Consider the following 26,146-nt stretch of genomic DNA (forward strand, 5'->3'; position numbering starts at 1 on the left):
ACCCTGAATTAAGTCATCTGCATCGTGTTTTTGTTAACACGGGTTCGACAAACGGATGTGATAGTAGTGCGGATCCGGATGCGTCTGCCTGTCTGTGTGCAGTGGGTGCAATTTCGTGAAAACACAATGGATACGGATCGATGCAGCGTACGCGCTGCGTACAGCCGCATGGGCAGCAGTCGACGAACGGCGGCATGTTACAGCGAGTCGCCCTGCACCCCGAAGCAGGCACAGCTGGAAGTAGGGCTAAGCGTTAAGCCATGTCGACGACCGCCGCTGGCCGGGCAGCAGCAACAGCGACCGACCGGCGACGAAGATGAACGCCGAAGGAAGCGAAGAAAATGCTGCACCATCCATCTACGGCAACGAAGCGAGCGAACGCAGCGCATCAACCCACAGGCGTACGGTATTGCCATGGAAACGGGAAAACGGGGGCTTCTCTACAGCCCACCCCAGCGAAAGATCGTTCATCGACGCAGCGCCCTGGTCAGCGCCTGCTGTGTGGGTTTGGTGTTGCTGCATCTCGTTTCGCTGGCTGCAGCAACGCCTCTGTCGATCAAGCCGGATCACCACTATTGGCAGCCGGTGGCGTCTGCGGGTCGTGCAATGGTGCAGGAGAATTTTGGCACAGGTAAACGACTCACAACATTTATCCCTTTTTTGGATTGCTTTCTTGCACAAATTATTTTTATGTTTTACTATTAGAACGGGTGATCGACAGCGTATGATCATCGTTAATGTCGTAGTTGTACTATTCGCTTACTGATGTAAATGATAAGGATGGGTGTGTGCGTGTGTATTCGTATTAGAGCGACGACCGGATGCCTTGCTTTCGATTATCAACCGTCAACTTTTGACCCCACATACACACGAACTTCCTCCATCGAACGAAAGAGTACGATTATTCCAGAATACTGTTTGTGTATAGTAATGCAATGCTTGTTCCACGTGCAGTGCCTATGTGTGCGTGTCTTGGTGTCTGTGTTTACCAATCGGGCATTAACACGCCAAGAAAGCAGCGGTACAACATTCAGGGATGACCCTGAATTAAGTCATCTGCATCGTGTTTTTGTTAACACGGCTTCGACTAACGGATGTGATAGTAGTGCGGATCCGGATGCGTCTGCCTGTCTGTGTGCAGTGGGTGCAATTTCGTGAAAACACAATGGATACGGATCGATGCAGCGTACGCGCTGCGTACAGCCGCATGGGCAGCAGTCGACGAACGGCGGCATGTTACAGCGAGTCGCCCTGCACCCCGAAGCAGGCACAGCTGGAAGTAGGGCTAAGCGTTAAGCCATGTCGACGACCGCCGCTGGCCGGGCAGCAGCAACAGCGACCGACCGGCGACGAAGATGAACGCCGAAGGAAGCGAAGAAAATGCTGCACCATCCATCTACGGCAACGTAGCGAGCGAACGCAGCGCATCAACCCACAGGCGTACGGTATTGCCATGGAAACGGGAAAACGGGGGCTTCTCTACAGCCCACCCCAGCGAAAGATCGTTCATCGGCGCAGCGCCCTGGTCAGCGCCTGCTGTGTGGGTTTGGTGTTGCTGCATCTCGTTTCGCTGGCTGCAGCAACGCCGCTGTCGATCAAGCCGGATCACCACTATTGGCAGCCGGTGGCGTCTGCGGGTCGTGCAATGGTGCAGGAGAATTTTGGCACAGGTAAACGACTCACAACATTTATCCCTTTTTTGGATTGCTTTCTTGCACAAATTATTTTTATGTTTTAATATTAGAGAGTGTGATCGACAGCGTATGATCATCGTTAATGTCGTAGTTGTACTATTCGCTCACTGATGTAAATGATAAGGATGGGTGTGTGCGTGTGTATTCGTATTCGAGCGACGACCGGATGCCTTGCTTTCGATTATCAACCGTCAACTTTTGACCCCACATACACACGAACTTCCTCCATCGAACGAAAGAGTACGATTATTCCAGAATACTGTTTGTGTATAATAATGCAATGCGTGTTCCACGTGCAGTGCGTGTGTATGCGTGTGTTGATGTCTGTGTTTACCAATCGGGCATTTACACGCCAAGAAAGCAGCGGCACCACATTCAGGGATGACCCTGAATTAAGTCATCTGCATCGTGTTTTTGTTAACACGGGTTCGACAAACGGATGTGCTGCAGTCAAATGCATCCTGCAAACATCCCCTCGCCCACGGCTTTGTCTGGGTCCCTGTGGGGACTCCCAGTGCGCTGTGTTTACTTTAACGAATGTCAATTCCTGTTATTTCCGTGTTTTGCAATCGATGGTACGGACAGAAAAAAAAATGCACATTGATAACAGAGGTAAAGTCTGCGCTTTTCTTTCGAGGCCGCCAGGCCGTCTGCACCAGCGATCGATTATAATCCATTGCTGTAGGAATGGAAAGAGCGTTGACCTAACAGAAGTGAACAGTTTTAAATATTAATACATTAGGATCATATCTTAGACACATTGTATCTTGATCCTAATACTGTTCTATTGGACTTTGGATCTATCGAACAGCAAATCCGAATACTTGACATTGAAATTCCAAAATGTAGCATAAAACATTCCCAAGTATTAGGGCGCGTCTAAATGTTCTCTGCTGTCTGTTATTTACTCTTTCAAATTCACTGCCTTGTATCTTTGGCAGATTTCCCCCAAGTCAGTGTGTGTATTACTCATAGCTCGCCTGCAACAACCGGTGTGATTTATGATAATACCATAAAATCACGGCAGAAATGGGAGCAGCGTGGAGGGAATCGAGGAAAAGAACAGGGAACGAAAAAATAAATAAATAAACACATTAAAAATCATTCCCGAACGGCGGAAACTGCTCTCACACACAGACACACACACAAACACATACATACCGTGCAGCAGGGACATACATTGTACGTGGCCCGACCTCCCATGAACGTCTTTTTTTCCCAAATTTATCTGGCTTATTTCTTCCCATATCGATCTCGCTGCTTTCGGGTCAGGGTGAGCCGTAAGACTGCAAAACATAGTGAAAGAAGGAGAAAGAGAGAAGAGCGAAGAGTGTATGGAATGCACATGCTGCCACAGAGAAGAACCTCATTGTGCAGTCGGAGCAACTTCCTCAGGCCGGAATCGGCCAAAGAAGTTTGCTTATGAATATTTTCCAACTCGCGCCGGATTGAATTATGCGTCCCGCTTCCGGTGTCGGACATTCGGGACACTCGAAACAAGTAGGCCAGCCAACCAGCCAGCCAGCCAGCCAACTAGTCGGTTCTAAATTCTGGACGACACTGGGGAAATTTTTGTCACGCTGAATCTGGGTTAAATAATGCTACCGAACACTTTATTTGTAAAGCAGTGCATGGACAAGCTCATGTATATTATTAAGCCGCCCCGTCCCTTACTGCTGGATTAGCTCCGTTCGCGTCCCGTGCGATCGTCTGTCACCTCCGTTTCCGGGATCCGCGCAGAGATCCCCGGGAGCAAAATGTAATAAAATATTTCCTCCGTTGAAGTACTTCAACCCGTTCGCGCAAGCTGTTCCTGATCTTGAGGCCAAAGTTCAGTTGACGCTAGAAACCGATGAACGAGTGAACGAGTTGCTCGCCACACGCAAACGCATCATACGCCCTTTCCGTTTTGCTTTCTATGCTGCTATTCCTTGCATCTTGCTGTATAGAAGCATCGAAGAACATGTGTGATGGAAACCGTCATCACCCTCGTACGGGCGACAAATGTGTGACGGAATCGCTATCGATTGGTGGAGCCCATGGAGCCGGATACGTTTACCACTAGAGAACGCGCCCTTTGCCAACAACCGCCAGAAATGGGTGTGTGTGTGCACGTAAACAGACGGAGAAGCTGGAGTGAAGATTAACGATCTCTCCGAATGCCACAGAGAGTCGGATGACATAAACGGAACGCTCCCTCTGCCCGCGTACACTGAAATCTCCTGTCAGGAGCGACAACATGCACAACCGTCGTACCACCAAAAGAGACGTTTACGATTTATACGTTAGTTAGAACGGCCACTGAAGTTAGAACGGCGGGCGTGCCCCTTTCTGATCGCTGAAGGATGCTCCCGCGTGAAATGATGCGAAAGCAAATCATCCACATTATCATTCGGCATCATCGGCGTCACTTTCCCGGATGTGTTTCAGTGCGCTCAGACCGTACAAAAAGATGGCCACAGTCGTCGGTTTAACTTTAATACGCCCGGCTCCCGGGGTTGTTGCTGTCGCCGCTCGTTTGCTTTTCATGCTTTTCTGCCTCCATTGTATAGTTCATCGAGCGAAACTTCTTCCTATGCTAGCCGGCCGACGACACACAGCTGTGTGTTTGTGTGTGCTTTGCTGTGGGGAGATGATGTCAGAGGAGGAGCATTGGCGCTATGTTGCGCATCTTCGTCTTCTTTGTGTGCGTGTGTATTGTGCTACCGTCAGGATTCGAGGCGCCATTACTGTGTGCCAAAAGGGACCTGGAAAGGCAGTGTCCGGCACCGAAGAGGACAATCTTTAGTAAACCATTTCGTTGATGGTCGTTAGGGATCGTTTTTTGTTGTTGCGGTTGTTGTTTGAAACTGTCTTCTTCTACTTATTAAAGTTCTAATTATCGTAAGGGCCAGTGACAGTCGTAGGGTGCGTTTTTTACCACACAAACCCCTCACAAATGCGACTGCTCGTGTGTGTGTGTTTGTGTGGATGGAATTTGAATCAGCTTTCGCATTTCGATCGAAGCAGATTGATAGTTTGCCTTGTTTGGTGTCCCTGCAGGGGATAGTATGCCCTACCGCGTACGGGGCAGGCAAATTGTGGGGTCTCTAGCCCCCAAGCCACGCCAGAGTGATGGATCGTTGCCAGTGGCCGTGCGAGGAATACTTTATTTGCAGCGCTATGAAGAACGACACCGCACAGGGAGGGAAAGGACCACTTAATGGATGAGAATGTTGTCCGCTGGTGGTCAATGGAAACGAGAGAGAGAGAGCAAAAAAAAGTATGCTGGCTGGTGGTGAACGCTACTTTTCGGGGACACTGGCACGTTTGATGATGGTGTGCTTAGGGTGACGAAAGGAAAGAACACAACTAGAAAACAAAATCCACTGCACACGCTCACGGAATCCCGCGGAATTAATCTGGCGACAACCAAACACACACACGTGTGTGTGTTTTTGTATTTGACCGTACGGTCACGGAGTGTGGTTGACATTTTTGGGATGAAAAATGGCAAACCGGCACAGCTCGCCGGGCATGGGGTCGGCCTCCCCCCGGGCACGTTGGATTGAAGTCGTGTGGTCTCGTGCTCGCGACACCAAAATATGCGGCGTGTCAAAAATAGTTTACAGTAGCTCTCTAAGCATGATGGGCAGCTTTGGTGTTTTTCTGTGTGTGTTTGCTGTAACCAGCTCCAATGCGAAGCGAAGAAAGAAAATTAAATGAGAATTGCAACTCCTCGCTATTTCTTCAAGGTGGTATTTTACTCACTATAATTTTCATGACCTAAAGCAAGTAATGTTATCGGCAACAGACGTTTGTAATTTAAACTGATGAGTTTAAAGGGGAAAAATTGCAATCCAATTAGCAAGAGGCCAATCAATCACGAATGTCGGTACATTCAGTACAGTGCTTCATAGATTAGTGTTTAGCTGCGGTTTGACTGTGGCCATGTCGGTGAAGAATGCAAATCGATAATTTTTTTCTTCATTTGCAATGTAATTCCTAATGTAGCTTGCAGAGGGGTAAATACGTTTTCCTCGTGTCATGCCCCGTCCCATGTGCTCGATTATCGATCATTATTCAATAAATCATTGATTGTCGGGCTATCATGTGGTTAGATTGGAAAAAAAGGAATGTATCGGTATATCGGCTAACAGTGTATCTAGTTGCATTTTTATCTTATTGTTGCTTTTTTGCGTGAGTAATAAAGTAGAAGCTCTGCCAACTAACGTTAAGAGTGAATAGCAATGTTTGTTGCTTCTTATGACAAAGAAAAAACTTATATTTATATTTATAATATGTATATTATGTATCACGGTTGAAGAAACACGTTACATCGTGAAACCTTAAACAAATTTGCTGATCGATTGATAAACTATTACTTTATTTGTATTATAATTCACGACTTTTACTGTACACAGTATTAATAAATAACGTTTATATTGTTGTACTACGAAGCAAATAGGCAAATAGTTGCATTGATTTATTTCTACACACAGAAACGGAAAGACATCGCATGGCTTTCGCTCGGCAAAATTTCGGCAAATGACTCGAGGCCAGCGAAAAGAAATCGTTCCAATTTCGCAACATGTTATATTAAACGAAAACAACAACCAACAGCCATACATACAGTACAATACAACCACCACAAACGCTCGCTCGTATATAGATGCGCTTTCTTGTGGTTTTGTGCACATTCGAGCACTTTAATTTGATGAGCTCGTTATGTGTGGTGCGGAATCGCGGCTAAAAGCCACCACCGCCATCACCAACAAATAAGGCACGATCAAGGCCGGCTGATAAGTGTGTGTCGAGAGCCGGTTTTTGTCCAGCCAAGTTCGCGATCGGTCTGGAAGACTGCAAAAGTTCCCGCACAGAAAACAATAACGCTTTCCACTTTTGGCTTTCCGAACGAATGTAACAACATCGTACAGTTATCAGCCTGTTCGACTGTTGGACAAACTGCTAATTTGGGATCGTGTAAATCCTGGACCGCATAGAGAGATGAATTTTCTCTTGCTTGTTGTTGTTTTAAGGGCAATTCGTTTGTATCTGTAGACCTTTTTACCCTCTTGTGTTGGCCGTTGCCGAAAAAGGACCATGCAGGTAGCCTACATTTGCAGCAATACTTGGTCTGTAGCTGTACAACTCCGCACTGGCGCTGTGCTGTTGCCTGTGTACTCGAGATTGCATTGACCTCGACCGGGGATAGCAAGATGGATGATGCACATCTCACTTCACAACACACAGCCAACGAGCATGCGGCCGGCGGCGCAGCTGCCATGCTTGCCGCTTTTAAAACTCTCGATTTCATTTTCACCCGATCACGCGAACACTCGAACGTACACACACGTACACACACATAGTAAGAGAAAAGAAAAAAACGAATCTTTCTTCCCATCTTCCTTCATCCACCCCCAATCCAAACGAATGCCGAATGCGGTACGGAGAAGTAGGAAGCATAATTTTATGTTGCAGCGCGCCTCTTTCGATTTCTACACGCTCGAACGTCATAATAGGTAGCGGCGGAGGCGCAACGTATGCGTGAGACTTTTCCCGTCGATTCTTTCACGAAGAGTGTGATGGCCGACATGAAAATTGTAGTTCATCGAAGCGAACGAACGAGATGATTAATATGAGGGCAGTATTTTTTTCGGTGGTCGTAAATGTGTCCAAAAGTTAGTACAGTCACAATTTTGGGGGAAGGTTGTTGAACTTCCCGGTATTCTCTGCTTGGTGCATACTACAATGCAATTGGAGGGAGAGAGGGAGACGGCAAAAGATCGAACGAGCAGAGCGAATGCAGACATGAACTCAGAAGTTCAAATGATCAAATATTGACACAAAACGTTAACCGAAGACGCCTTTTTTCTATTAGCTTCCTATTGGAATGGTTTCGGTCATGTTGTCCGATGGTTTATTTCCTTGAAATACTGATGGATAAATGGGGTTTTCTGGAATATTTAATTCATCATTTTAGCTCAACATCGCGTCGGCTCTTTGGATCAGTTAAAACACCAAACCTTTTTTTCTTGGTGTGAAACATCGAAAACGAATGATCAACACCCCGTCGATCATGCATGCAAGTGTGCTGTGCATTCACTACATAATTCTTTCCGTTGTGTTTGCGTCATCATCCCACACTTGAGCTGCACGCGGTGCATCACTTGTTGATGTTTGCGCTGCAACGCCCCCGAACCGACCCTTTTCCATTCGGTGCGAGACTGCATTCGGCTGCAATCATAATTGTGTGAACAGATCACGATCACGCGTCTTTTCGCTCCCATCTAATGCGCTCATCGAAATACTGCTTTTTTTGCTTTCTTTCCACCCTAACACAGTCATACGCCGCATGGGTGTAATGTGTATAATTGAATAAATTATGCTTGATTAATGGGGCACACACACATACACACATACACGATGCGTTTGCCTTCTCCCTCATGTGAGTCTGAGGGCTGTACATTATGCTGATCGTGGCAAGGCAAGGAAGGCAAAAGAACTTGGTATTACAATCGCGCCCTGTCGTAGATCCGCCTTCGCTTTCGCCGAGAGAGCGTGCATGTTTAAGATCAACAGACACACACAGAGCGTATACCATGAGGCGGAAAGCAACTTCAAATCTACTATGTGCGATGTGTGTTTGTGTGTAAATAAACAAACCCTTTGTTGTTTCTGCAGCCTTTGCCCCCGTGCAACATGCTCCAAGACGGAGGCATGTTGTGCGGGTTTGTTGAGAATCGTGCAAGGGGCAGCTCCGGCGCTTGTGATGCGCTTTGCCCTCCCCAAAACAAAGTCAGGGTTTCGTGCCCGTTTTTCCACACCTTATCAGGGGTTTTTAACAATTTCACTTGTTGGTAAATTTCCACCTCCAGCGGAAAATCGATGCGAAGGCGCGATTCCATTCGTGGAAAATAACAATTCGTGCCATTTTCTGGCCGTGCTCTCTCTCGTGCCCGTGTGCGTGACCTTCGATGCGTGCAGGACAAAAGAGCTCGACCGCAAAACTTAGCAGGGCGGATGGGAGGATCACTTTCGAGGGCAGCAAATACTGTGTGTGTATGTATTTTTTTTGGCAAGGTTAACAACAGGGCTTGGCCACACTCAACTTTCATGCCAACCATCCTGCCTTTTTTTCTGCATGCCGTTTTAGTCACTGTTTTTTCGTTGGATTCGGTTGTAATGTTGGCGAAACAAAAAAAAAAAAACATCCCACTTCGTTAACTCCAACTTAAACCGGGTAGAGGGAATGGTGGCCTGGAAATGAAAGCATTTTCTTTAAATTATTAACGAACCGTTTCGGTTCGTTCGTTCGTTCGTTCGTTTTTTTTGTTATTACTTGTTCCCGATCTCATATGAGAAATGGGATGGAAATGGGTTCGACTTTTTTTTTCTTGCTTTTCTTTTGGTGGGCGTTATTTTCGATGTTTCATATGTTTTATGGCGTTTTCGTTTTTTTTGGATTCGTACAGCATTGGCTTTTTGGTCGGAACATATCCTCTTAGGCTCGTGGATGTGTGTCGGTTCATTTTTTGTGTTTTGTGTTGGTTGCTTTTAATATTGCAGACCAGGCCGTTACTGATCGTGGACGGACGGGATCGTGAGTGTGTGGTTATGCGGGAAGTGTCGTTCAGATTCGCCACTTTTCATGTATCTGTGTGTGTTTTTTTTACTTTGTATTTTATGGTTACATCCAACAAATGCAAAGGCAAAGGATGAGTTTTGTGGAGCAATAAAGATAAAAACGGTTGGAAATTATTTTCGGAAGTGCTTCGCTTCTTATTTATGCGGATATTCAGCCACGCTGGGCTACATGGGCTAAGAGTTCAAGGGGCTAAATCAATCTACAGTTTGTATAAGTTGTGAGCGCATTTTATTTATTGAATATTTATTCAAATACATTTATCGCGTGTTCGTGTGCACGAGATGCCAAATATACGATGTGAGTTAAATATATCTAATAGCATTTTTCAATTGGAAAAATATGCCTTAGAATCTATTAGATTAACAATTATGCATTGCTTTAAAATCCATTTACATTATCTAAAAACAGCATTATGTTAACTCCATTAACTAAACGACATTACCCTACCCTTTAATCATCAATTATGCTCGTTACCTGCTTCTATTGAGCAGCTCGTAAAAATGCTATAAAACTATAACCATTACCAACCACTTTGGCGTAAATTGGGCTGTGATGGGAAATTTTGAACAATGCTCTGAACAATTGCCCGATTGAAGAGGGCGTGTTCGTCGCCTTCTCGCAATCACAATCTCTCCAAGGTTGAACACACACACACTACTTCGGAGGAAATGTTACTACTCGTTTAATCGAATTAAATCGCTGGAAGCTGCTTCACATCGTTTACGCACAATACTACTGACGGCAGTAGAGCATAAGTGCAGCATAAGTGCCACAAGCGCGGGGCTACTAACAAGCAACCAACCGCGCACCAAGACAATCGCCGACTAGAAACGATTGCAAACGATCATCAACCACACAATTGTTGCACTGTGGCCTCCTCCACCCCTCCACACGGTCGACAGTGCGGCGCGATCGTCACCCATTTCCGGTTGATAGTGAATGCAAAACGGAACCAAACTGATAGCGTTCCGTTTAAGGGGCGATGCGGCGCTGTAGTTCCTTTGCCGCGGCCTGACTGACTGATTGGCCCGCGATTATTCGAATGGTCGAATTGCCATATGTGCGTTTGAAGATAGAAAACGGCTTAGTCAAATATAAACACGAGAGGAGCAGCGCACGGTCGAGGTGTGGAGCGCATATTGCATAAATGATGAGCTAGGATGGGGAAGAGGATGGAATAGCAAAAGCATAAAAATAAACACAACGAAGACGGAAGTGATAAGACACTGGAAAGGCGCACACACTCCAACACACAGACGGTCGATGGTGAAGCGACGGTTTGTTTTGTTGCCACCTTTCAAATGCGGAAGGAAAAGAAACCAATGTTTGCTGATGACTGCCAGAGCATGAAACCCACGGCCACCGCCCCAGAGGGAGTGTACAGTGTCGAGGAAGTCATGCCGACACCATGTTTGCAACCGCTCTGCTGGATCACTCAGATGTGACGCTGTGATCAGTTGGAATTTGCTGAATTTTTAAAATGATTTTTCATACAAAAAAATGGCGGAAATTTAGAAACCTCTTTTTGCTGTAACTTGAACACACAAGGCCGGCTTTATGTAGGTGTGGCATATTTTAAAACAATTATAATATATTACTTGCAAGCAGGTTCCTTATGGGGCTTTGTGTGGCAGTATATTGCTTTGTGCTGATTAACATCGTCATCGTCAGCTCAAACAAACGATAACGATGGCTGATGATAGTGACGTTTAAGCTTCAGGCGCGAGATTTACAACCGCAAAACGGAAACGCACGATTCGGTCCATTTGGATGGGAGAAGATGGATGAAAGTATAATTTACCGCTTGTCTGTTTTGCACGTCCCTACGGAGATAAGACAGTGGAAAGTTCAACAATGCTTAGTGTGATGAAAAGTCAACGAAACAAACACACACACGTAAAGCAAATGGAAAATGCGAACGTCGTGACACATTTTAGCAACGTGCCACTCTGGACAGCCCGGGACCATACGGCCAGTTGTCCAGTGATGGCCGACTGCAGACAGCTTTCTTTACTTTCTCGCTGCACTGCTGCTCCCAAGTGGCAACGTATGCACGATGGTGCCAAATGCGTATGCGATCGATGCGCAGCGTCGGTGCATCGTTGACAGAGTTTCCCCGCTTACACCTGTGTGCCCGGCCACGTGCACGTGCTAGTCCAGCGGTGTTGGTAGCAATAAATCCTTTTAGAAATCGGGGAAGGTTTGCGTGTTTTTTTTGCTTAATATACTTTCTTTGACCGCATACATATTCATAGTCTGTGTCGTTGGTTGTTGTGTGCAGTGACACAGTTTTTGATGCGCGAGCATAGCGCGAGGTAAACGCCATGTTATTTAAAGGGGCTTAAAATGGGGTGATTGCTTCTCTGACCATGACCGCCAAATTTGCCGTCTTTGGTTTCGGGGACAGTCTTTGGGATCTGCAATAGTATAGGTAAATTGTGGCATTGGTGAAAACGTTGTCTACTTTCAAATGATAAATTTGGCAGCAAATTTTACGAGTAGCTGTATTCAAGCTTCAGTAAAGTAGGATGGCTATCATAAGTGGTAGTATCATCTAAAATCATTAACTTTTCTTGTGATAAATTTAGATTTTTTGTTTTATATCACTCGAACTCTTCTGTTTGAGTAATTCAGTTGATGCTGTTTGCATCTTACTTGTGTTCAAACATTGAGCAGGTTTTGAAGTGGTCCTAGTAAAAAAGGCCCTTTTTTTAGGCCAAATCAACATGAATACGAAACATTCAATAGTTCCATTCCATGTTATATTGATGCCATTGATATAAATAATTTATAGCATCGGCTTAAGCAAAAGAATGCAACATGAAATTCCTAATGAAATCGCCAGCCTAATAGTCTAAATCAGATTATCCACTGCTTCGCCATTATCGGGCGTTAGGCCACACGAGACCGACGGGAAGCCGGCTTTACGGCTTAAACTACTCACCAATCGGATCTGGGCCGCCGGTCCTTCTTATAAGAAAACTCTCACTTGTTCCCATTGCCTCGACATCATCCTCCACCGCGTGGCGTTCAGCTTCGTCGGAACCGCGTAACTACATTGCTGCTGCTGCTGGCTCTGGGAGATGGAGGTGGTAATTTGTATCACCAATAAATTCCACCCTGGGAAACGAGAAACGAACGATCTCGAGGAGGAAACTGACCCTTTTTTAAACAGCAATCCGGATGTGGGAGGGCTAACGAAGGGGGAGGGAGCTAAAAAACCGGTTGCGGCGGTAAAGCCGCGACACAAGGTATACCCGGTCGGTCGGGTGCTATTATCGGATGGGACACTCGTTATGCTTGCGAACCTGCTGCTGCTGCTGCTGCTGCTTGTGCTACCGGGTGCGGGATACTCTCTCATGCCCTCCCTATCCCTCTCTCTGTGTCTCTCTTTCTTTCTCTTTCTGTGCTGCGATGCGTTTGTAAGCGTGTCGCCATTCGGTACAGAATTGGATTTTTGTCACGTGAGAGGGTGGATAGAGCAGACGTGGGGGGTATGAGATACTTAGAATGGTAGCATAAATTTACCTGCGTGAGTGTTCTCACGAGCTGTGGCTGGTAGTGAAGAAAATTTAAATTTAGCCAACGGCAGCACCGCCAACCGATGGGAAGAAAAACTATCGATAAACCCTTAAGGAGCTGTAATGCATTTATAGTAGTATCCATTGGTGTTTACGAGTTTAAAAAGACCATAACATAATTTGTTAAAAAAACCTATTCCATAAGAGTTTTATTCAATATTTTATTGTTTCACTTAAAATGGAACTAAAAAAGGTACATTTTAACGATCAATACAATTGAGTGTACAGTAAAAGGTTGAAAATCCCCAGCCACAACAGAAAGGAAACAGCAACCCGGCGGTAATAAACAGTCAGGCGTGAAATTAAAAGTGTCTTTTCCGAAAGCATTCGGTGCAAAATATTTCCCCAAGCAACAAGAGGAAGAAGCTATGATTTAAATATGTCTAAACAAACTCGTCTCCGCGCTCCCCTGTTGAAATGGTTGCTCGTGCCATTAGCGCCACTGTCGGCTCGAATGCAAAAAACCTCTAACGAGATTGAGAAGTTGATAGCAAATAGCAATAGAAATGGCGTTGTTTTATATATATTCTACTCACTCCGGAACAACCGGATGAAAAGGTGCTGAAAATTTCCATCGATACTTTCACCTCCGTTGTTTTCCTGCACCGGTTTTCAATCGGGCGGCCACCATTAGAGTCCTTTCGGTGAACTTATCCCGTCACAATCCCCGGGGTGTGTCCCTTGATTGCCGCCAAAAGGCAACCTCACAACAGCAACTGCAACAACAAAAAAATGAAGAGTTTCCTACACGTATTTTCACTTCCAAAACCGTTTGTAGTAGACTCTTTACTTTACTGTTTCAACGTGCGGGCGAGCAGCCGACACCGCCGCAATGGACGTACGCGGGTCACCGGCACCAAGTGGGAAGGCATAAAAGAAACACTGTGAACTTGTGGAAAACCGAGCGAAAGTGAAGTGAAAAGAAATAGATACACGCACACACACATTTCCATTCGTCGTTTTCTTTTCAACCAGCAACCGGTGGGTGGTAAGTGATCGTGCAGTGGACGGGGGTGGGTGGGTGTGTGAAAGAAAAAGAGGTGAAAAATGGCGTTTTCCACGGTAAGAAAAATGTGTGCTCTCTATTGGAGGTGGAATGCCGAAAGCACCTGCTAAAGCGACACATTATGTATTTTAAAGGGAGAGGAAATGCAGGGAGCGAAGGGGAGAGTTTTAAAGGGGAGAAAAAGAATAAAAATAGAAGCAGTTGTGCGTTGTTGTTATTGAGTTGGGTGAAAACGGGAGGAAAACTTAAAGCCAACGCCAATACTGCCGACACTCGTATTGGAATCCGTACTTTTCTTCTTTCTACTGCGAAGCGACGCCCCACAATCACCACCACAGTTGAAGTAACTATTTTGCGATGGAAAATGGGTTTACCACTGATGCGGTGGTCCCTTCTAAAACTGTTTCGCTCACTCTGTCCCTTTGGTTGGTTTTTAGTTGGGAAAAAAGGCCACGGTCATATTGGGTTGGGTTGCATCGCCATCGCACACAAAGGCGCCACTTGCTTTGTGTTTGTTACACACACACAGACAGTTTTGTTCCCATTTTTGCACCGGTTTTCCACGCAAACCTAGTCAGCACACCACCATCCGGAAAGGGCCACCATCTTTATGTTGCAGAGCATCGACGACAGAGCTGTCCGGTGCTGCTGTTCCTCCTGGGAGGGTTTATTTTGCCGAGGTCACTCTTACAGTGTGATTTTCCTCTTATTTTTATGTCCCCAACCCAGTGGTCGTCACACTGGCACCATCATAAAAAGGCACACCCCTCAGCCAACTAAAAGAAGGTAAGCGAGTGCGAAACTGTGTGCAAATAAAAATCGAAAAAAGGTGAAGAAAAACATCGTGAAATACGAAAAACATTGGAACCTTGACCAAGGCTGGTGGTTTATTTAACTATTTTGATTTTTTTTTTTTTGGGTGCAGTGGTAGAGTGTGACAGCATTCAAGTGGATCCTCTCCATTGCAGCAACATTCAGTGGGGGAAACAATGTGTCAGCTTAATTTGTATCGGTCTTTCCATGCGTTCTTTCCCGCTGCCAGAACGGTCAATGATTACAAAAAGCGAAATTCCTCGCCATTCAATCCCCCTGTGCGTCCATCGAAACCGGACAATGCAATTGGTGGAGAGATGGGGCCTTTGTTCGTTGGGTTGAGACTGGCCGGTTAGGCTGCACCTTGAAACAATTAAGTCTCATTTAACGGGCAGCGCATCTCCGTTGGATTGTCTGTCGCGCGGCGATTATAGTGGCTGATGAGCGAAAGGGGTGGCGAGGTGGGTAAGGGAGAGGCTATCTTCATTCCAACTTGGCGAGAGAAACTAATGATGACGATGATGATGTTGATGGAACACAAAGCTCACGAGATTGGCAGCAGCGAGTTTGTCGCTCTTCTATACAAAGAGATAACAACAATGTCGAAGAAATTTGGACAGTTCATTATTCCGAACCACTGGGATACCGTTGGAGGCCAATGGTAAACCCATACGTAAGAGCTTAAGGCCTTAAAAAGGAGCTTTTAATCCGCATTACCCTACTACGCGGTCCTCAATTCGTTACAGATGGCCCGGCAAGAACCGTTCCTACAATGCGCACGACACAAGGAATTAGTTACAAACTCGTCTGCAGCATGAATCACGACCAGTGGAGTTGTACCGTACCACACGTGAAAGGAGGCCAACACGGAGAGCATAAAATGCATCCCTTCCCTTTTTTGTGCCTTGTTGTCTGTCTGGCGGCAAACGGTACTAGCGACCACTTCGCAGCGAAAGAGGCTGATCACACACCACCGTTCGGCAATTGTAGTAGAACGCTTTTATGCCAGTGGAGAAGGACTGGGGGTCAGTAGAAGTACAGCCAAAGCAGGGGAAAAATAGAATCAATCGAGTTGATCGAGTGTGTTGTGTATTGCAGTGAAACGAGCGCGAGATGCAGTGTCTGTCTCTTGCCTTTCGTTGCCTATTTGGCTTTGGCGCCAATGCGAAGCAAACGGATTTCGTCTCGATGCACAACGGTAGTGTGGCACCGTTGGAAGATGCGAAACTTATTTATAGCACTTCGATACGAAGGCAGCGGTGGAATTGCCAGCATCCAATCCACAATCGGTCGTGCGGTCGTGCGCCGCTGGGGCTATTGACCGGACTCGGCAGCATAACAGAACCGGCTAACGCGGGGTTGTGTTGTTTCATTTTCCTTGTCACGAGCACGAGGAGTAATGTCAGGGAAATTGTGATTTGTCAAAAGGTGTATTGGTTTTACTGGTGTTATCCCCCAAGACTCTATGGCCTTATGGGACCGTTCGATTGTCCAATTGGATTAACTGCTTCGAGCCGTACCAAATAAAGTGCATGCATAAGTTATGCTGTTGTGTAAATTGATTTGAAGTTGCATTTGTTTAAACATTGGAATCCAATGCTCCGGGGATGGACATAGGGATGGATTGGCAACCGATGGCCTCAGTTTAATGCATGCACCAAATAGAACTCGGCACGACCCTCGCCATGAATATTCACTGTACGCTCCGGTACGTAAAAGTACGCCAAGGTTTACCCCCAAAAGGACCTTACTTCATTGTCCCTTAGACCATTCTCCGGTATCGATTGCACTAAACACATTCCTGCAAACTTCTCCCTATACCGTGTTGGAAAACAAATTGTGAATTCATGCCTCTCCGGTCCGGTCGTCGTCGTCGTCGTCCTGTCGCGTCCCACCGCGTGCGCTACGAATACGAAACGAAATTACGCTTTTATGCTCATTGAATGCTGTGCGCCTGGCGCCCATCATCCGTGTGGCCACCACCACCGCCCCTCCGGCGCCCCTTATTTCCCTTTCGCTCCCTCCCCATTTTCTCGTACCATGGCGTCGTACACACACGTCGTCACGTCGGACGCAAAATTGGAGCAAAGTGTGAACTCACTTAAAACCAATTCCAATCCCGAATGCGCTCTCTGGCAGGGCCGGGCCGGCTGACATCACTCATCTCATCGAGGTGGTCCCCGTGTGTGTGGATTGTTTGTTTGCTACTCTTATTTTTCTCCCGGATGGGTGTGTGTGACTAGTGAATCTCCCATAATGTTCAACCCTTTAAGGGGTGTGTATTTGTAGTATCTGACAATAAAAAGAACATCAATAAACTGTGAGATTTTCTTGTCGTCTTCTCCTACATTGATTTATTTTACTTTAAATATATAATTAGATTTTATATAAGACGCGTTTCCTTGTAAAACTCCCAAACGAATCGAATTGCTCTGTTTTACGTTGCTTGCTCCACGCTCATCTCCATATCGCTCACCGAAGGGTTGAGCTTTTAAGCGCCCCCATTATGTTGGCTGCACGAGAGACACAAAACACATAAAAAGAGCGAGGAAGATGAAAGGTTCATGGTCACGGTTGCCGGTTGCGCCATATCGATGACAAACAAGGCGCACCAATTTGGCCACGAAGCGCTCGCCACGACGATGCTGAAAAGCGCTCGCTGATGGAGCAACTGCACCCCGATTACTCCCTGCCTGGCCTGGATACTGGCGAAGCATTTTAGGAGTAGTGCTGAAGACTGAACTTAACCCTCACTCTGCTGTTTGGCCCAGAGCGCAGATGATTGACGGGCCAACCAGAGGGAGGTTCGGGAACTCCGCAGAAGCATGACGACGAGTAAACCGATCATGATAATGATGATGGTGATGACGATTGTTACAGGCATCCTTTGGGAGCCGTTTTTCCAGCAACGTGTTCGCCCAAGTGAGCACATCAACTCACACGCCGCCGCGGACTCATTGAACTGTGCTCGTTGAGCTGGAAACGAGATGTCTCAATTGATATCTCTCGATACAGCTTTTTGTGTTTGTAATGCTCATCGACAACAATTGGGCCGGTGAGTCTGCCCACTTGACGATGTGTAGTGGGTTGATGACTTCAGGGAGTGTGACTTATGGAAAACTGGGCAGTGCACGAGGAGGAAGACAACACAACCGGTCGATAGATACAGTGCGGATAAAAGGTTAGCGGCGGCGACGGTGGCTGCCGCCAGTCATTACCATCTCCGCCACCGCGCAAAGCTGACAAAACGATGGGAGATGGGGACAAAACGTAATAATAGAAGCAGAGAAAAAAAAAATGACGGTGACGCGATGACAACGACGACCACCACCCGGCCGGGAACGTGACGATTTTATAATGAAATCGAGATCCACGAGCTGCTGCCTGCTGCTGCTGTACGTTGTTGTGTGACACTGGAACTCCGGAGGCAGGACAAAAATGCGCTTGTCACGAAAGACGTAAAAGCTAGATTGCTTATCATTATTGGTGGCACGGTTTGACTATTATGTTAATAGATTTTTATTCATCGTTGAGCAGAAACGGTGCGATTCTGTAGAGTATATTTGAATAGAATTATTCATTTTCAGCTATGTTTAATTGTTTCACCGTAAAGTATCACTAGAAACAACTTATTATTGAAGAGCTTAGTCAGAGCCATGCTGAGATATGACAGTGAAATCTTACTCCAAAATGAAATTTCTATGACTCTCCACAGCGCTTAGCGTCGTCCAAATATGCAACCTATGAATATCATTCTTTAGTACACGCACACAGTGATCCTCCTCCCGGTTGCCGCTTTGCCTCACCTCAAAGTCCGCTTCCTGTCGGTGGCGACCAACCAAAACAGGCGAAAGACATCGCACCGTTCCGGAGGAAGCCGGACGATAGTTATATTATTTTATTACTTTCCTCGTTTCTTGTCGTCTAGCGGCGACTGACTAATAATCCACCGGATAAAGTGGGATATGACGTAAGCTTTCACCTTCACAAACCATATCCGAAGCTCCCCTTCGATGGAGGGACATTTGAAAACTCAATTTCATTGACCAGTGGTTGAAACGAAGCGATACGGTAATTACGAGTCACTTCTTCCCGGGGGGGGGGAGTCAAGGTGTGCGTTATGGTTTATGGAAATTAGTTCGGCTTTCCAATCAACCGTGTGGACGCATTTATTATTTATTTATCTTGGACGTGTTTGGTAGACTGTTTGGAAGTTTATTGTCCAGTAACATGGGTGCGTGCATTTAAAATGGGGAAGAACCATTTCTATGTACCATCCACACTGTTGATGTAAAGAGAGAGAGAGAGAGAGAGGGAAGATTCTTCAAGCTGCGATCGTTTGTGGATTTCTCCACTACCCTAATATTGGTGTATCGGTCCGATGCAACCGACCTTTCCACGTTGATTGTGTCTCGTTTCGTGTCACCGAATTGTAATGTAAATTCACGCCCCTGGCAAACATTGCTCCGGGGAGTGGAATCAGGGTGACTGCTGTTGTTTGTTCTGTTCGCTATTGGATGGGTAATTTAAAATGGTAAACAGTTAGCTACCCTTGTAGTATAATGGGAATTTTTATTTGGTGCTACGTTAGCAAGTCATGTATTTTGTGAGTGTCTATGTGTATTTCATTTGGAAAATATTTTGAATATAAAAATTATGACTTTAAAAGTCAAAACCAATATGCGGCTGCAGTTGGGCTTCCATTCGTTCCCTAAAGTGCTACCAGATGGAAACGATTTCCCCACTCGCTCAAGCTCCTCCTCCCCGTCTATAGTGGGCCATTTCCTTGCCATTTGTTAAAGCGGTGGGAGCTAAGCTCCACGTGTTCGTTCCACTCCTCTAGCGCGCAACGACGGTCAATGGGTGACCTAGGTATGACTCATCGGACAGGTCGGAAAACTGTTCGTGTGTGTATGTGTGTGTGCCGGCTTGGCTTGCACATAAAGCGCGTATATATGTATAGTGCCTGCGGAGTTTTAATTACGTCTATTGATTGCTATCTATATAGCCTAACACACGGTGGTGGGATGCATTGAATACGATCGCATGTTGTGCACAGGTCGCTAGCGCGATAAACCGAACCTAATCAGTGTTGTGCGTTTGCTTAACAAAATTATTTGATTCGTAGGTAGGATCGTTCCCTCTCCCCTGTGGAAGGTGATAATTACATGAATATAGGTTGATGAGTGTTACCGTAATGGCATGGTGTTTACTAATCGGATCTGGAAAAGCTTTGGGTAACAATTAAGCTCGACCTGACGGCTTAAAGAATAGAACCGAAACTTAACTGTTTTTGATGAAAGTAAATTAAATCAATTTCAGATGCGCTTTACCGAATTTAAAATGACAGTCCCTGACTCTTTCCATCAGCTCTGTAGCATGTTCTGTACCATAAATAAATGCTCGCACGGCAACGCGCATACCATGTGTCCTTGTTTAAGCCGCCTCTTCGCATTAAACCAACACATGTCGGCACTTTGTTGTTTTGGGGTAAATTTTCGACACACGTTCGAAACGACTCCGAAACGGTTTCTTCTCCGTCTGCTTCGTGGGATTCCTCACTTCCTTCCTTCCTTCACTCCACTTTGAAACATCCGGGAAATCATTCCCCTGGCGTATGCAAACACACCTGCCAATTATCCGCGCGGTCTCTCAAAATCAACCTGACACACATCGTACCGTTAGGAGGGTTTTGTAAACACTTTCCTGAACTTTCCTGAAGAAAAGGTGCACAAATATGTTAATCTTTCCCTTTATATTTGTTTTCAAAAGGGAGTTTTTTGCGCTTAGAATAATAGTAAAAGGAATGCGAAAGGATAGCGACCCTCCACACAAACTCTAACACCGAAACAACATGCACCTCGTTGACAGCAGTTTTATGTTGTGAGGTTAATTTCCTGCTTCTATCCCAAAATTGCAAACACATGCTGCCTTTAGTTAGAGCGCTATGAAAAGTGTGGAAAAAATATAAAACTTACCTATCATATTCTCCAATGGCATCACCCATCTCCGGATGTCAGCTGCTCCTTTTGCGCGTCAAACCTTGTCGGCAATGAAAACGCAAACCTGCTACGCAAAAAAAAAGCCATACGTATTATATTTCCTCGCACGGGTTTATATTTTAGTATTTTAAATTGAACAAATGCGTCAGCCAATATGAGCACCATTTTTTGTTTCGTTTGGAATTTATCCTGAAGAGACATTTCTGCTGTCTTGAAGAATCTTACCGAAAGATGGTATGGCAAGAGCTCTAGAACCACACATTGCATTAAGATACGATGGGTATCCGAATAAGGAAACTTGCACCTTGGCGTGTTGTTATGTTATATTGCCGTTGTACACCTCCAACAAAGAGAAAGAAGTTGCACTCTAAAGAGCAGCCAGTCTCCCTGAGACGCATTTCAGCATCCGATGCCGATCAATTCGATCACGTTGGTGTCGGCGTGTCGGTGGGTTTAGGAATTTATCGATCTAAAATACGGTTATTAATGAAAGCTGCAAGCAAAGTCGATTGGTAAGAAGTGGAACGTGATCTCTGTCAATCGTAAATTCATACCAGCGCAAGATCGCACATCGTGATGATGAAGAAAATCTCATCGATCAAGCAAATGCATGCACTTAAATCGCGAAGCATGCGCAAGTACTACTCCACGGTACGTGCAATCTTCTATCAAGATGAAGTTCGAGATGTTTACCCATTCGGGTGCATCGGTCTACACAGTGGTGTGCGGTATAGAACCAAAAAGGAGACGGCCAGAGCTACTCCATTCCGTTAGCTGCCGAGATGAAGCAAACTTTCCCGAAATAGAACAAACGCTCTCAGCAAGAAGCCTCTGCACAAATGGGCGAATAAATGTTTACCCTCGTAGCATGTATGCTATCAACCTTCAGGGATGTAAACACTCACAGAGGAATTACACACCGGCGATGTGTGGCGAAAATGAAATTTGCGTGTTGTTTTGACCTTTGTTTTAATACTCAACACAAAGAAGGACCCAAACCAATTGGTTGCAGTTGGCTTCTTGCTAGTGTCATATGGAGAAGAGGCAAATGTGGGATGTTTGTATATAGTGTCCCATAATATATTGTTTATTTTTATAGATTCCATGTCCGTCCATAAGCTCGAAATCGCAAAATTGAAGCAAAAGGTTCAATGTCGTCCTTTCTTTGCTTAACGGTTACGAGATGGACGGAGTTTTCCATCGTCCGCCCGTTGGTTTAGGAAATGAAACGATGCTCACCCAATGATACTGACATCCCCGGACACCAGTTTTGCCATTTAAACCCGTATGCGTAGTTCTTTCTCGCTTGGTACGATCGTTCTCAGTGTGCACCATTGCCCTTATGCTTTTGCCTCGGCAGCGTAGGCAACCCAACATAAGTAGAATGCGAATTATGGTCTCCTCCTCCTTCTTCCTTCTTGTCGGCCAGAAGAAAGGTTCATTTCATTGGTGTGTTGCAAAACACACAGTTTGCACCATATTTGAGGTGGGTTAGGGTTAGGGCTTACAAGAAAACGCCTCAACAAACCCGGCCGGCGTCGTTAAAACGAAACCCTGCGTCTGTCTGTGCGTGTGTGTTTTGAAGCTTAACGGGGTGTGGAGCTTGCTCATTTGGGTGGGTGGTTTTAGTTATGAGGGATGTGAGCTGTGAGCAAGTATAAAGAAGGAGTTCCAACCTCAGAAGTGCCGGAACTCGTGTTGGTTTATGTGCTTGAAGGTGCCATCGTCCCAGGAGAGGCTTCGGCTTTATCGGGGTCGGGTTTAAATGCGACCAAAGAGAAAAGGTTCTTAAGCCTTTCACGGCAAGCACTTTACTTCTTTAATGATCTGCTGTTTTCCCGTTTCCTTGATCTAGCTTTTTGAATAAGCAGCTCAACTAAATGTACTCTACCGTTCGTTGTCTGCATGCATATTACTACGTTGCTTTTCAAACATCGTCTACTGTTGGTTCCTCTTACGTTCCGTTACGCTTTTGCCATTGCGCCACGGCGGAGATAATTGATGAGCCAAACGCGATTCGACCGGTCGAGGGTCAGCAGTGCTACCGTTCCGCGAAAAAACAATGTGTTCATCATCCGTTGGTTTATGAAATATAGATGGAGGATGCAATTTTGATGTGACTGGGCCTGTTGGATCTGTTACTGCTTCAAGAACAATGAGTCATGGTAAATTTGTGTGTATGTGTTTGAGTCTTTTTCAACAACGAAACGATCGTAATGAGGACGGATGATGAATTCAATTATGGTGTACATTTTTTAACCTTACATTGAATCATACAGCATCCAATCTCTACTAAAGATCGTTAAAGCAGTTAGGTTGTGAGCTACATTTGCCAATCCAATTAAGATAGAATCTTGCTGGAAATGTATCTCCTACACACAACAAATGCGAACTTCCGATAGCATTAGAGAATAGCAAATTGATATAATGTGTATCTATTAGCGTTCATTTCCGACTTTTCCGCTTCCCTCATCCCACCTTGTTGGCACCGGTGCCAGAAGTTTCCGGTTTGGAAATGGTAAATCTCTTTTAAAAATAATATGCCTACACAGCGACACAACGTTACCAACGTTACCAACGTGCTCTCGACGCCGGCATGAAACGGTTCCCCTTACGGTGTTTGGTGTTTTATTTTCAACATCATCATCTCTCCCCAAATTCACCTACGGAAAGTACAATCTCCTCTTTCGCATAAAGCTGCTTAAAGCCCTCCTGGCTGGACTGACTGACTGACTGACTGGGCTCTGCCCTCTTCCCTTTTTTTTATGCGCCAAACTACGGCTCTACGGTTCGGCAAGATCGATAATTGGCTTTTAATTTTGCCGAATCGACAGCATGGGGCCAACCTTCAATTGTGTGTGTGTGTGTGTGCGTCATACTTGCAGATCGCGCGAGAAGACGATGAGGGAGGGAAAATGCGATGACGGTGACGACGATTCGAATTGCTGATTCGAACGTGCACTAGAGAGGAGGCTTCCCTAATTTCGCACGGTTTTGCAAAGTTCCATTCGTTGTGTTTTGTTAGATTGATTTCTAACCGTAACCGTTGAAACGAACCAGCGGCTGTGGCGGCGTTGTGTGTCCCCTGAGGCTGTGGCGGTGGTGGGTTTAAATTGGAAGGGGGCTGCAAAAAGTGCAAGATTGAATCCGATCCGACTTAACGGGGATTTAAGCGAGGAGGGGGGAGATGCACGGCTGTGAAGTTGCAAGGCTTTGATCGTGAACTCGCCCTTTTTTGGTTGATCGTTCCTTAATCGATTTCCTTTCCTTGTTGTAAAGCAAAAAATAGTGTAGATTCGCTTGTTGGATTTTGTGGGTCAAATGCTAATTTCACAGCTGCGCCCTTAATCGACTTCCCGCTTTTCTTACACTTTCAATTTAAATTACTTCTTTACCTACTGGGGAATGTAACGCTGCGGAGGGGCAAAACTTCTTCTTTCACTGTACAATTTGGACACGTCCCATAAAACGAATTAGGCGACCCCAAAAAGGAAACGGATCAAATTGCTAGTTCTTCCACTGCCCAGCGCTACTGTGTTAATATTTTATTGATTCCGAGAAACAGTGGTGAGCAAGGAATGACGAAACTACTGCAATCACACTTTATCAGTCCTTGCTTTTTATAGCCACCGCGCCGAACATCAAACGCCACGCGAGAGAGTGCGCTCAACTTGGGTGGGTTATAGGCCACCCTTGACCTTCAAAGGACCACCACCCATCATTGGGAATGAGATTTCGCAAAGCGAAAGAGAGTAGCAAACAAACAAACTCGGTGAAAGAAGCTTGTTTTATGTCCCAACCGATTGCCAATCTACTCCAATTGCTAATCAATCATTGTACTTCGATAATCCGACCATAGAAGGAACGCATTGCGTACGTAAATCGTTGATAGCGGGACAAACCCTGCAATTCAGAGTGAGTGTTTAAATCTTCACGATAGTGCTAGTGCCTCTTTACCAAGCACTCGGTGCAACGATTGCACAGTTTACGTGAAGTAGCGCACCCACTCGTCGGAAGGGAGAAGGACCTACTCCCCCCCCCCCGGGCCTGTTGCATAATCTGTCTCAAGAGAGGAGAACGCTTACGGCGCAAGAATCTCCACGCCTAGAAGCTGTCCGTCCAGATGGTGTCACTTGTGGCACTCCACTTGACTGATTTTATCTACTTGGTTCCGCCGCTGCCGACACACCACCACGGCTTGTGGCTTGTGAGTGATTAGCGCAACGAATTAGCAATCTCACCGAACGCTGTAGTGTGTTCGTCATTTTGCTGTGAAAACACAGTACAGTAAGATGAACTCATTTTCCATCCAACACGGTGACAACGGTTCTGTTGCGGTTGTGAAAACGGCACAGAGAGAGCGAAGGCGCACAATTTGAATCTTCCTGATTGAGTGGGGAGTGGGTTGTTTTGCTATTGCAGCCGTCAGCTAACTGTTTGTTTGCAAATGCAACTGCACCCCCGAAGGCGTTGCAGTGTTGTTGGTGGCCCTTTGAATGAAGTAAATATTAACTGCTGAATGGGTTGCACACAAACGCCTTGCATTACGCGCAGATAGTTATTATAGGATATAAAGTTAAGTTTGCACAAAACTGCACAAAACTAATGTTCTGCATTTCGAGTTTATTTGTACCGAAATAAATAAGGAGATATCGTTAATAACATGCTCTTTCAGTACATTGTTTTCATAATGTTTAATGCACCATGGAAAAGCTGGTATTTTGGTACATCATGATCTTAGAATACTGTTATGCTCCAATACACGCTGTTCATGCGGACCGAAGGTAATAGCGTATCTCGAATATTAGTGTAAGCTGAATTTCGAGGTTTGCAGTCTAATTATAGCTAATTTTTGTATAATTTTGCTTGAAGTGGTAGGTTTTAGCCATTAAATTGGTTAATTGATCTGATTTCAACTGAATATTACAATTTTATACCCCTTAAAAAAGTACATTATAATTCGACCAATTATAATTCTGTCACAGGGGCCCCTCACGATTCTAGTCAGCTTTTTGTATGGAGTTTGACAGGTGGAGGCTTAAATCATGTAAACACTCAATTCAAAACCACACACAAAACAAGCCTGCGATTTTCAGCCTAGATTATTTTAGCCTCAAAGCTAGAATTAGATCTGCTCATAAAAATGGCAAAACAAGGTGATGTTTCCTTGATGTTTCCTCCAGAAGCGATAAAAATCAGCCTTCTAAATACACATACACCTTGGGATAAGCTCACCTGTATACTATACCCACTTTGATAGCTGCTCGAAAACTGCTATACAATGCAAACCGCTGACAGGCCGAAATTTCAGCCTACAATCTAAAAACGGAAAGGGGCCTAAATTTTAAACAGGGATTCCTGTAGTTATATTAAATTAATTTGAAATAAAATACGCAATGTGATTTTTATTTGACTACAATTTA

The 26,146-nt window shown here is 45.4% G+C and overlaps 1 protein-coding gene across 2 annotated transcripts in view; it reads left to right on the forward strand.

Annotated features, from left to right (window-relative positions):
- Positions 1 to 1,105: 1,105 nt before the first annotated feature.
- The window catches only part of LOC120906110, a 33,664-nt gene continuing 8,623 nt past the window's right edge, over positions 1,106 to 26,146 (forward strand). For both annotated transcript variants that reach the window (XM_040317563.1, XM_040317571.1), the window contains exon 1: positions 1,106 to 1,670. In XM_040317563.1, coding sequence (XP_040173497.1) covers positions 1,118 to 1,670 — 553 coding nt within the window. In that variant the 5' untranslated portion in view covers positions 1,106 to 1,117. The remainder of the gene's footprint in view (positions 1,671 to 26,146) is intronic.

Source organism: Anopheles arabiensis, chromosome 2, assembly GCF_016920715.1.
Source record: "Anopheles arabiensis isolate DONGOLA chromosome 2, AaraD3, whole genome shotgun sequence".
NCBI classification, from domain to species: domain Eukaryota; kingdom Metazoa; phylum Arthropoda; class Insecta; order Diptera; family Culicidae; genus Anopheles; species Anopheles arabiensis.